This window comes from Gekko japonicus, unplaced genomic scaffold (assembly GCF_001447785.1).
Source record: "Gekko japonicus isolate JY-2015 unplaced genomic scaffold, Gekko_japonicus_V1.1 scaffold4669, whole genome shotgun sequence".
NCBI classification, from domain to species: domain Eukaryota; kingdom Metazoa; phylum Chordata; class Lepidosauria; order Squamata; family Gekkonidae; genus Gekko; species Gekko japonicus.
This window is the reverse complement of record NW_015164343.1, coordinates 56,029-69,171: the sequence shown is the minus strand read 5'-3', so window position 1 is coordinate 69,171 and position 13,143 is coordinate 56,029. Positions and strand designations below refer to the sequence as shown.

Genomic DNA, 13,143 nt, shown 5'->3' with positions numbered 1-13,143 from the left:
ATGTTCTATAGATGGCATTGGACGCCAGATAAATTATCTAAGTGTTGTAAAGATATTTCGGGAATATGCTGGAGATGTAAAAACAATATAGGAACATTTTACCATATTTGGTGGAGCTATGATCCTAGTAGCAAGTGGAAAACGGATATAATACCTAAAAGGGAAGAGACAATTGAAAAAATCTTTGAATTAGCGGGAATGGACAGATTAAATCTGATGTTAGCAGGGAGAGATGACAATGTGTTTATGAAAAGGTGGAAAAAAGTTAATAATTGGATGGGAAAAAATGTATAACTTATACTCCAACAAATACTATGTAAAAAAGTGGATGTTTTGTTTGATTTGTTTTTGTTATATATACGGAAAATCCATAAATAAACTAATTAAAAAAAAAGAGCTGTTCTTGAAAAAGAGCCGTTTCTGTCAGAGCTCTCTCAGCCCCACCTGCCTCCCTGGGTGTCTGTTGTGGGGAGGGGGAGGGGAAGGAGATTGTCAGCCGCTCTGAGACTCCTTTGGGTAGTGAAGGGCAGGGGATAAATCCAATCTCCTCCTACTCCTCTTCTTCCTCCCTCCCCCTCCCCAAACCCCGCCCTCCTCAGACTCCACCCCCAACTTCTCCAGGTATTTCCCCAGCTGGAGCTGGCAACCCTAGTCACCACAGAGAGAGAAAGGGAAAACAAGGGAAGATTTCTGCTGGCGCCTGGGCTGGGCAGCACAGGCCGTACCTGGCAAGGCCCATTCAAGTGCAACAGAACTTCTGTGCGCCTTTATGCATGGGGTGTGCTAGGACCAGTTTCCGGAATATCCCTTCTGGACTTTGAAGTATATATTCCTGGTCCATTGAGTCCCAGAGTTACCTACCTACAGTGTTCCCTCTCAGGTGAGTCAGTGTGAGCTAGCTCACAGTTTTTTAGCCCCCGGCTCACAGGTTTTTATCTGAGCTCAGGAAGGACGGCTCCAGAGCAAACTAACTGATGCAGGAGCCAAATCGCCGGCTCACAACTGGAATGCCAGGAGCTCACAGAGTAGAATTTTTGCTCCACAGCTTAGAGGGAGCATTAACTGTATCACCAGCATAGGGCCCTCCTGAGGCCATTAGGCCTCAATAGCCGCCCAAACGTGTGTGCTGTTGACGCTGGCCCTGAATCAGGTTCACTCTATTCCCTTTGTACATAATTCTTTGGGAGCAAGATCTCCTCCTTCCAGGGAAGAGCACAGTCTCGGCAGATACGGAAGCTCTTCACTTCTTATAATGAAGGATGATTGCCTCGTTTGACTTAGCCCGATGCCCAGCTTATCTAGCGTCTGAGCGAATCAGGCACTGACTTCTCCCTCCTACTTACCTTTCCGTCTCCGATGATCACGAGATGATAAAAGCTGTCCCCTTAGCTATACGCTCGGCCCTCTCCTCGGCCGTCCTAGAGAGGAAATACAGGAAGATACCTTACGACCAGAGGCTTTGTCAGTGTGATTTGGGAGAAGTCAAAACTCTTGACCGTATGCTTCTCAGGCGCCCATGGTACAAGCCAGTTCGAGCCAAATATATCTTACCTTTGGTAAAGGGAGGAGGAGATTGGATTTATAACCTGCCCTTCACTCGGAGTCTCAGAGCGGCTTACAAACTCCTCTCCCTTCCCCTCTACACAACAGGCACCCTGTGAGGTAAAAGAAGAAGAAGAGGAGATTGGATTTATACCCTGCCCTTCACTACCCAAAGGAGTCTCAGAGCGGCTCACAAACTCCTTTCCCTTCCCCTCCTCACAACAGGCACCCTGTGAGGTAGAAGAAGAAGAAGAAGATATTGGATTTATACCCTACCCTTCACTACCCAAAGGAGTCTCAGAGCGGCTTACAAACTCCTTTCCCTTCCACTCCCCACAACAGGCACCCTGTGAGGTAAAAGAAGAAGAGGAGATTGGATTTATACCCCGCCCTTCACTACCCAAAGGAGTCTCAGAGCGGCTTACAAACTCCTTTCCCTTCCCCTCCTCACAACAGGCACCCTGTGAGGTAGAAGAAGAAGAAGAAGAGATTGGATTTATACCCTGCCCTTCACTACCCAAAGGAGTCTCAGAGCGGCTCACAAACTCCTTTCCCTTCCCCTCCTCACAACAGGCACCCTGTGAGGTAAAAGAAGAAGAAGAAGATATTGGATTTATACCCTGCCCTTCACTACCCAGAGGAGTCTCAGAGCGGCTTACAAACTCCTTTCCCTTCCCCTCCCCACAACAGGCACCCTGTGAGGTAAAAGAAGAAGAGGAGATTGGATTTATACCCCGCCCTTCACTACCCAAAGGAGTCTCAGAGCGGCTTACAAACTCCTTTCCCTTCCCCTCCTCACAACAGGCACCCTGTGAGGTAGAAGAAGAAGAGATTGGATTTATACCCTGCCCTTCACTACCCAAAGGAGTCTCAGAGCGGCTTACAAACTCCTTTCCCTTCCCCTCCCCACAACAGGCACCCTGTGAGGTAAAAGAAGAAGAAGAGGAGATTGGATTTATACCCCGCCCTTCACTACCCAAAGGAGTCTCAGAGCGGCTTACAATCCCTTTCTCTTCCCGTCCCCACAACAGACGCCCTGTGAGGTAGCTGGGGCTGAGAGAGCTCTTTCGAGGACTGCCCTTGAGAGAACAACTCTGAAAGGACTTGTGACTGACCCAAAGTCACACCTGCAGCTGCGAGTGGAGGAGTGGGGAATCGGACAGTTTAACATCTACTGGACACTACCTACCTCCATGAAAAACCACCAACCTCTAATGAATGACCACCTTTTCTTTAAATTTGAGCACTTTATTTGTAATATTCGTTGGTTTTACTGTTTTTATCCTGTTTTTATGTATGGGCATATATTGCCCTCTTGTAAGCTGCCCTGAGCCCGTTCGCGGGGAAGGCGGGGTATAAATACAAAAAATTAAAAAAATTAAAAAATCAAACCCGGTTCTCCCAGATTAGAGTCCGGGCACTTAACCACGACACCAAACTGGCCTGATGGACTCTATGTCAATTACTTATTATCAGATGATAATCAGAACATTATCAAACTTGTAGCTAAGTTCTGTGCAGCTTGTTATTGTATCCGCAAAGCTTAGCTGACCTCTTACTTTTAGACCTACCAACCTAGCAGTTCGAAAGTAAGAAATTGCAAGTAGATAAATAGGTACCACTTCAGTGGGAAGGTCACAGCGTTCCGTGCGCCTTGGTGTTTAGTCATGCTGGCCACATGACCATGGAAACGTCTTCGGACAGCGCTGGCTTTTCGGCTTGGAAACGGAGATGAGCACCGCAACCCTAGAGTCGGACTCGACTGGCTTTCGAGCAAGGGAACCTTTACCTTTACTTTAGACCATGCTTTTAATATTCATATCTTAACAAATTGTTGATATCGGTTATGTATGACGTTACTGATTTGCTGTTTGGGTGCCGTCGCAAATAAAGATGGATCGATCGCCTCGCTGCCTCAACCAAAGCCTCTTTCTGCCCTCTGCTTTCCAATGTTTGCAACCGAGAGGCAATCTGCAAAGTGCGCAACCCGACTTGGCTGCAGCCCCGGGATTCTTTGCCGTCCCGTCCGGCACGGACTCCGTCGCCTGCAAGCGGGAGAGGAGGCCAACTGCTTGCGATCCTGGCACGCTCTGCCGCCTGCGGGACAGATGCCAGCACAACAGACGCAGTGGCAGGCGAGGAGATGGGGAGGAGACCAGAATGACTTGGCGCCATGGTGGCTTGCCGCACGGCCTGCAGACGTTGGTTGCCAGTGCGGCGTTTCAGACGCTCTCACGAGGGTCAGTTCCGGGTTCAGAGCTGACGACCCCACCTGGGGCGTAGGGTTGCCAACTCTAGGTTGGGAAATACCTGGAGATTTGGGGGGTGGAGCCTGGGGAGGGCGGTGTTTGGGAAGGGGAGGGGCCTCCGCAAGGTACAATGCCACAGAGGCCACCCTCCAAAGCAGCCATTTTCTCCAGGGGAACTGATCGCTGTAGACTGGAGATGAGCTGGGAATCTGGGAGATGTACTTTCAGTTTCTTCCCACACCTTTTGACCAGGGTTCCCTCTAAGCTGAGTCAGTGTGAGCCTGCTCACGGTTTTTTTAGCCTCCGGCTCACACATTTTTGTGTGAGAGCCAGTTTGGTGTAGTGGTTAAGAGCGCGGACTCTAATCTGGGAGAACCGGGTTTGATTCCCCACTCCTCCCCTTGCACCTGCTGGATGACTTTGGGCAAGCCATAGTTCTGATAAGAGCTGTCCTTGAAAGAGAGCCGTTTCTGTCAGAGCTCTCTCAGCCCCACCCGCCTCACAGGGTGTCTGTTGTGGGGAGGGGAAGGGAAAAGGAGTTTGTCAGCCGCTCTGAGACGCCTTTGGGTAGTGAAGGGCGGGGTATAAATCCAATCTCTTCTCTCCTTAGCTCAGGAAGGATGGCTCCAGAGCCAACTCATTTATGCAGTAGCCAAATCACTCACTCACAATTTTAATGCCTGTAGCTCACAAAGTAGAGTTTTTGCTCACAAGGCTCCACGGCTTAGAGGGAACACTGCTTTTGATCACTTTCCCTTCCATCCGTCTTGCTTTTTTCTTGCTGGGGCACAGCCCCCTCGCCGAGAGGAGATGCCATTTTCTCAGGTACCCACTGAAAGACTTCTGGACTTTCAGGGGACTAGAGATTTGTGGGGGTGGAAAGTGCCGTCAAGTCGCAGCTGATCTCTGGTGACCCCGTAGGGTTTTCAGGGCAAGAGACGTTCAGAGGTGGGTTGCCCTTGCCTGCCTCTGCATAGCAACCCATGACTTCTTTGGTGGTCTCCCCTCCAAGGACTAACCAGGGCCGACCCTGCTTGGTATTGGTGGAAAATGCCATCGACTTGCAGCCAGTTTATGGAGACGAGGCAAGAGATAAGTTCTAAGGTGGTTTGCCCTTGCCTGCCTCCGTGACCCTGGACTTCCTTGGAGGTCTCCCATCCAAATACTCGCCTGGACTGGCCCTGCTTAGCTTCCGAGCTCTGACACGATGGGGCTAGCCTTGGCTTTCCAGGTCAGGGCTGGAGATTGGCCCTCCTCTTACCAGAAACCTAGACGTGAGAAATGAAAGCAAGTAAAAAAGGATGCACATGGCGCAAGCATGCACGGATATGCATCAATGCTCCCTCTAAGCTGTGGAGTCTCGTGAGCAAAAATTCTAGTTTGTGAGTGACTGGCATTACAGTTGTGAGCCAGCGATTTGGCGACTGCATAAATTACTTTGCTCTGGAGCCCTCCTTCCTGAGCTAAGAAAGAAATGTGTGAGCCGGAGGCTAAAAAACTGAGCTGGCTCACACTGACTCAGCTCAGAGGAATACTCAGCTCAGAAGAACACACAGGTTCGTCCTTACACCAAAAAATAGGTAAAGGTAAAGGTTTCCCTTGCTCGAGGGCCAGTCGAATCTGATTATAGGGGGCAGTGCTCATCTCCGTTTCCAAGCAGAAGAGCCAGCGCTGTCCGAAGACGCTTCCGTGGTCATCTGGCCAGCATGACTAAACGCCGAGGTGCACAAAACGCTGTTACCTTCCCCACCGAAGCGGTACCCATTTATCTACTTGCAATTTCTTGCTTTCAAACTGCTAGGTTGGCAGGAGCTGGGGCCAGAGACGGGAGCTCACTCCGTCACGCGGCACTCGGGTCTCGAACTGCCGAACCACAGACCTTCCGGTCTGCAGCTCAGAGTCTTAACCTCTGATAAACGAGTGTAAATCTGTCATCCAGAATCACAACTCTCAAAAACCAGTGGGAGAATTTTTGAATCTTCCGGGACATTCCATCGCTGACCTATGAGCGTGTAATGGAGCTGTGGTCAGAAGTTCTGGGTCTGCAGTGATCCCAAGGAAAGAATACGCAGGATCCAGGTTTGCTTAGAAGGAGGTTTTAATAAGAAACTATCAAGCTTTCAGAAATAACAGACCACGCTCCTATTCACTGGGCCTCAGGTTGATACAGGTACAGCAAAGCTTGCCAGAATTCGAGACTACATAACTAAACCTAGGCATCTTATACTCTAAGTGCCGGCTATGAGTCAAGAAATCATTAATTAAGCTACTCCAAACACTAAGATGAGCCAGGCCCTCTTGCACCTGGCGTCCAGTGGTGAGAAGAAACAACTCAGGCTTTGAAGACATGGGCTGCTGACAAGCATGAGAGAGAGAAAAGTTTTTTGGGGAGTGGTCGAACGCCACCCTCCTACCAAACTCAAGGCAACTAAGCACCGGAATGTAACAAAGCTGGAGTTACACAGGCTATACAGAGTGGCAGTCCTCCGAGACGCTTCAAGGGGAGATTACAATGTGATATTGCTGAACTTGAATTCATTCACAACTTCAGAGGAAAGGACCCTCCCCAGGGCTGAATAGGGACATAGGATTCTTATTTCACTACAGATGCTAATTTTTTGCCCCCTAACATTCCCCTCTGTTCTAATCAAGCTGATTCCATTTTTGCATTGCACCTCTGCTTCCCGACTCCCTTCTTTGCAACCCCCCCTCCACCTTCAGACTGGGAGGTAAAGGCACAGGGATTGCCATTCCTGTTTGTATCTGATGAAGGGAGCTTTGACTCTTGAAAGCTCATATGCCAAAAATCTAGGGTTGTCAGGTGCTCCGTAGCTACCAGCGGGATGGGGGGTAGGGTTGCTAGATCCAGGTTGGAAAATTCCTGGAGATTTGGGGATGGAGCCTGGGGAGGACAGGGAATTCAGTGGGCTACAAGGCCACAGAGTCCACCCTCCAAAGCAGCCATTTTCTCCAGGGGAACTGATCTATGTAGACTGGAGATGAGCTGGAATTCCAGGGGATCTCCAGGTCCCACCTGAAGGCTGGCATCCTTACATAATCCGGTCTGAGATGCCCCTGAACTCAAATCTAGGTCCTCTACTGCGGGCCAACATGGCTACCTTCTGAAAGGAATATATATGTACATTATAATTTTGTACATATATATATGTGTGTGTGTGTGTATACATAATACCCAGGGGTGTGTGCATATCTCCATATAAATGCTGAATCAATTAGTGGGATTACAGTTTAAAGTCCTACGGATCATAGGAAGAACAAAAGCCGGAGTGCTGAGGCTCAGATCTTGTTTACTGGTAGAATTGCCAGCTCTGGGTTGAGGAATACCTGGAGATTTTGGGGGTGGAGCCTTAGGAGGGGAGGGTGAGGAGAGGGACAGAGGAAGAGGAAGGAGGAGGAGGAAGAGGAGGAGGAGATTGGATTTATACCCCACCCTTCACCACCCAAAGGAGTCTCAGAGTCACTTACAATCTCCTTTCCCGTCTCCTGCCCACAACAGACACCCTGTGAGGCAGGTGGGGCTGAGAGAGCTCTTTCCAGAGCTGCCCTTGAGAGAACAGCTCTGACCAGAACTGTGGCTTGCCCAAGGTCATCCAGCCAGGTGCAAGTTGAGGAGCGGGGAATCAAACCCGGTTCTCCCAGATTAGGGTCCGCGCACTTAACCACTACACCAAACTGGCTCTCTCTCTAATGCCATAGAGTCCATCTTGAAGAAGAAGAAGAAGAGGAGGAGACTGGATTTATACCCCACCCTTCACCACCCAAAGGAGTCTCAGAGTCACTTACAATCCCCTTTCCCGTCTCCTCCCCACAACAGACACCCTGTGAGGTAGGTGGGGCAGAGAGAGCTCTTTCCAGAGCTGTCCTTGAGAGAACAGCTCTGACCAGAACTATGGCTTGCCCAAGGCCATCCAGCAGCTGCAAGTAGAGGAGTGGGGAATCAAACCCAGTTCTCCCAGATTAGAGTCCACACACTTCACCATGACACCAAACTGGCTCTCTCTCTAATGCCATAGAGTCCATCTTATTGCTTTGCTAGGAGCAAGGGTGGCTCCCGGGGGAGGCTGAGCACCTTCCTGAAAATTTCAGCGGGGGCTGAAGCCCCGCCGCCCCTACGAAGATTACGCCTATGCCTCCAGGTGGACTGATCTCTGCCACCTGGACATCAGTTGTATTCCCAAGAGATCTCCAGATCTCCCAGAGGCTGTCAAACTAAATATACACACCGTGAAAAATGATGGAAATTATAATTTATATAAACAATTAAATGTATGTAATACAATTAATACCTCCTCCTCCTCCCCAGATGAAAGGGTAGGTACAAGTTCCTTGGAAGCAGAAAGGTACTGCTGGTAGAGTCACATCCATCCATCCATCCATCCATCCATCCATCCATCCATCCATCCATCCATTCATTCAACAGCGCGGCAATTATTGCTGTTTTGGAAACCCAGGACTGGCCACCCACACTTAATTGGGTGAATCTCTGAAGCTTGTATTTCATGGTTTCCCATGAAGAAGCTGGTGAAACAGGCATTATAGCTGGCCTCTGTGAGCCGTGTGAAAGCAGAGAACGGAAAGAAAAGCCAGCGAAGGACTTTCGTCGCTTCCAGTTTTCAACAAGGTCAAATCACGGTGAGGACATCGGATGGTTGGAATAGATGGAGACAGCATTCCCTCTAAGCTGAGTTAGTGTGAGCCAGCTCGCAGTTCTTTAGCCTCCGGCTCACACATTTTTTTTGTCTGAGCTCGGGAAGGATGTGGCTCCGGAGCAAACTGATGGATGCAGCCGCCAAATCGCTCGCTCACATTAATGCCAGCGGCTCCCCAAAATAGAATTTTTGCTCACAAGACTCCACAGCTTAGAGGGAGCCCTGCATGGAGTTCACCTGTTGAATGAATGGACGTGACTGCAGCAGCAGTTTATCAGGGATGGGAAAAGATTATTGAATTTTTGGTACCTGGGAATGGAGATATTAATCGTATCACATAAGTTGAATTGATATAAATTGTAATTTTCGTCATTTCCCACAAGTGTGGACTCCGTTTGACGACCCGTCCTGTGCTCTCTCTACTTTTGGAACCACGTGGAGACGGGGAACTCTATTTACCAGCTATAGCAGTGGTGGCGAACCTATGGCACGGGTGCCAGAGGTGGCACTCAGAGCCCTCTCTGTGGGCACGCGTGCCATCGGCCCAGCCAGGCCCAGACCATCATTAAAGTGTCGGATTCTCTGCCAAATAATTTTAAGTAAATGAAAGCATTTGGGATTGCTTTCCTTACTTTGTTTGGATCATCTTAAGTTAATGTAGGAGTTGTTCTTTCTAAAGTAAAACCTCAGTATTCGGGTTAAATTGCTGTGTTGGCACTTTGCGATAAATAAGTGGGTTTTGGGTCGTAGTTTGGGCACTGGGGTCCAGAACCGCCATCTCTTTTGTGTTTCTTCTTCCAGCTCAGGCAGGACTTTGGGGAAACCGAGCTCACCTTCTCTGTTCCCCAACATCAACACTCTGAATTGCCAGCCGCTGCCACAGAGAGAGCCCAGGAAAAATGGTTCGTCTGGTCGAGGTGTCTATGGGTTCCGCGTAGGGGAGGCCGAACTCAAAAGCGCAACCGCTTCGGACAGCGGAATTCCCACTGGTGCCGACCTGACAGCGTAGAGCGCTCATCTTCTATGAAAAACCTGGCTCACTTAATGATCTCTAGTTAAATTAAAACCCAAACTGGCACCGCCTTTGTTAATGGGGTGGCACCCCCTAATTTATTCTAACCGTGTGTAAATGAACGTCCTGCATCCTTAAAAGTAATTGCCTTTAATTTATGCTGCATTGGCATTAACAGGGTCGTGATGAAGCATTGCCAAAGAGGAGGGAAGGGCGGGTTCCCTAGCCCCTGGCGATGGGGTGAGAGGTCATTTGTCCTGCAAGAAGGGACTGTATGGCACAGAAACGCATCTGGTTCAGCCTCCTCTCTTTCCTCTCCCAGGATCGGCTAGGCACGGCCTCCAGATGGCTCCGCAGAACTTTTTTCCAAGAACGGTTTAGACCAGGGGTGTCAAACATGTGGCCTGGGGGCCGGATCAGGCCCCCGGAGGGCTTCTCTCAGGCCCGCAGTGGAACTGGCCGTCTCCTGCTTCTTCTTCTCCCAGTTCTGCTGCTGCGGCGTCATCGTAGGTTTGCAGCTTACAGATACACACCTGAACAGCATACTCAAGACTGCAACAGCAGAGACATTTTGATGCAGTAATTCAGAGCAAGAGGAGTCAGTTCTCAGACACTGTTAAATAAGCCAAATATTGCAAGACTGCTGACGTTTTAAGCATGTTTTTAAGTTAAAAAAAAAATCTTTGCGTTTGTGTCCTTTATAACATTTATATCTCCGCTGACTGGCATTACGTTTTATGACACACATGGCCCGGCCCGACAAGGTCTCATTTATGTCAGATGTGGCCCTCAGAATAAATGAGGTCGACACCCCTGGCTTAGACCAACCTCTGAAAGCTCATCCCCCACACACCAGGCCCAGAGACAGGATTTTGTGGCTTGTGGGGCAATTTTTCCCCCTGGTGGGGTGGAAGTTCTCAGTGCAGAAAGAAAAGCCGTTTAGCCAATAGAAAGCTGTGACCAGGATAGATCTCTAAACTGCAAGCTGTCAGCCATGTCAGATGACAGTTCTCAGCTGCTACAAGTTAATCACTCCTGCCAGCCTAAGTAAAAGTTCTTATAACAAGCCGGCAGGTGGGGGTGATGACTTCTATAGTCAAGAAAGCAAACACTCAAGCAGAAAAACTCTCTTCAAGGAGACCAATTTCTGGACACAGAGTTAGAAGGATCCTAGAGGTCACCTACTCGAACCCCCTTGCTCAGTGCGGGAATTAGTCAACTATAGCACCTCACTTTGCTAAAGGAGCACATGCCTTGAAAATGTTTTTAAATGGTTGGAAAAAAGCATTTACAAGAGAAATTCTTGTGGGGCTGTGCCTTTAAGAAAGGGAGCTGAACCCCCAAAAGCCCCAAGGTAGCTATGGGCCTGACTTGCACCCATCCATTGCTACGTTTGTCCTCCTCCTCCCCCTCCCCAGATGAAAGGTAAGCTACAAGTTCCTTGGAAGCAGGAATCTGGGTTTTCCCCCCTTATAAAACTCAAGCTCCAGAAACATTGTGGTGAAATCACAGGGTTTCCAGCCTCCTGGTGGAAGCCAAAGATGAGAGATCACGGGAGGAAGTGGAATTCGAAAAACAACATCCCTGACAAAAATAACGAAGAGTCAATAAAGATAATTTGCAAAAATGTTTACTGTCGTCATTTCTGTAGAAAATCTTTCTTCTATTATCGCTCACACGCCAACGGATACGACAAATACTGCGCAACGAACAATTCGTTTCACAATATCTGCTTTATCCGAGCGTGTAGCAATCCCAGTTCTTATCACTACTTATCAACTCCTGAAGGAAACATTCCATGTTGACTCTCTAATAGAATCTAATCTTGGGTTCTATTATTAGAGAGTCAACATGGAATGGTTCCTTCAAGAGCTGATAAGCAGTGATTGATAAGAATTGGGATTGCTACACGCTCGGATAAAGCAGATATTGTGAAACGAATTGTTCATCACGCAGCATTCCTTGTATTCATTAGTGTGTGAGCGATAATAGAAGAAAAATATTTCCCACAGCCGTACGCCTTCGACAATCAATCACGTGGTTTTAAAAATATAACTTTTTTCACACGTATCTCAGTCAAAGAAAGAGGACTCTGTGAGAGGGAAGATGCCACGAACTCCTTCATGCGACGATTTGAGTAAATGTTTCATTTGTGTATGACGGGAAATACTTCCTCGCCCCTCTCTCTTTTCCTCCCAACTTAGGCTGAATGTGTGTGACTGGCCCAAGGTCACATATCGTAATACATCTCCAAAGCAGTGCTCCCTCTAAGCTGAGTTAGTGTGAGCTTGTTGTTCAGTCGCAAAGTTGAGTCCAACTCTTTGCAACCCCGTGGACCACATCACGCCAGGCCCTCCTGTCTTCCGTTGTGCTTTGGAGTTGGCTCAGTTCCATGTTCATTGCCTCGATAACACTGTCTGACCACCTTGCCCTTTGCCGTCCCCGTCTTCTTTGACCTTCAATCTTTCCCAGCATCAGGGTCTTCTCCAGTGAGTGCTCCCTTCTCATTCAGTGGCCAAAGTATTTGAGCTAGCTCAGTTTTCTAGCCTCCGGCTCACACATTTTTGTCTCAGCTCAGGAAGGATGGCTCCGGAGAAAACTAATTCATGCAGCAGCCAAATCGCTCACTCGCAGCTTTCATACCAGGAGCTCACAAAGTAGAATTTTTGCTCACAGGACTCCACAGGTTAGAGGGAGCCTTGCTCAGAAGAATCCATAGGAAACCGTCAGTAGATCATGGCTTCTCAGATACCCTGAACTGAAATTGTGGGAGCATTTAGGTGGATATCTGTGTTGGCCTGAAGCAATCATAAATCAAACTTTGAGTCAGGTGTCACCTTTAAGGCCAACAAAGTTTGTTGTTGAGGGCTTTCACGGCTGGAGTTCATTAGTTCGCGTATATTTTCCCGGCTGTATGACGGTGGTCTTGGCATTGTCAGGCCAACAACAGAGCAGAGAGGCTGGGTCAGACCAGGGAGGGTCCCTCCAGTCCAGCCTCCCGTCTCACACAGGGGCCAGCCAGTCCCTCTGGAGGGGCAGCAACAGGGCAGAGAGGCCGAGGCCTTCCCCTGAGATGGACACCAGAAGAGCCCTGCTGGGTCAGACCAGGGAGGGTCCGTCTAGTCCAGCCTCCCGTCTCACACAGGGGCCAGCCAGTTCCTCTGGAGGGCCAGCAACAGGGCAGAGAGGTCGAGGCCTTCCCCTGAGAAGGACACCAGAAGAGCCCTGCTGGGTCAGACCAGGGAGGGTCCCTCCAGTCCAGCCTCCCGTCTCACACAGGGGCCAGCCAGTCCCTCTGGAGGGCCAGCAACAGGGCAGAGAGGCCGAGGCCTTCCCCTGATAAGAGCACCAGAAGAGCCCTGCTGGGTCAGACCAGGGAGGGTCCCTCCAGTCCAGCCTCCCGTCTCACACAGGGGCCAGCCAGTTCCTCTGGAGGGCCAGCAACAGGGCAGAGAGGCCGAGGCCTTCCCCTGATAAGAGCACCAGAAGAGCCCTGCTGGGTCAGACCAGGGAGGGTCCCTCCAGTCCAGCCTCCCGTCTCACACAGGGGCCAGCCAGTTCCTCTGGAGGGCCAGCAACAGGGCAGAGAGGCCGAGGCCTTCCCCTGATAAGAGCACCAGAAGAGCCCTGCTGGGTCAGACCAGGGAGGGTCCCTCCAGTCCAGCCTCCC

The 13,143-nt window shown here is 49.6% G+C and overlaps 1 protein-coding gene across 1 annotated transcript in view; it reads right to left on the bottom strand.

Annotated features, from left to right (window-relative positions):
- Positions 1 to 1,360: 1,360 nt before the first annotated feature.
- Positions 1,361 to 13,143, bottom strand: part of LOC107108434 (ATP-binding cassette sub-family D member 1-like) — a gene marked incomplete at its 5' end in the record, with an annotated part of 54,924 nt that continues 43,141 nt past the window's right edge. Inside the window, 2 exon segments of the mRNA XM_015408864.1 lie at positions 1,361 to 1,418; positions 3,535 to 3,639. Of these exon segments, the coding sequence (XP_015264350.1) occupies positions 1,361 to 1,418; positions 3,535 to 3,639 (163 nt within the window).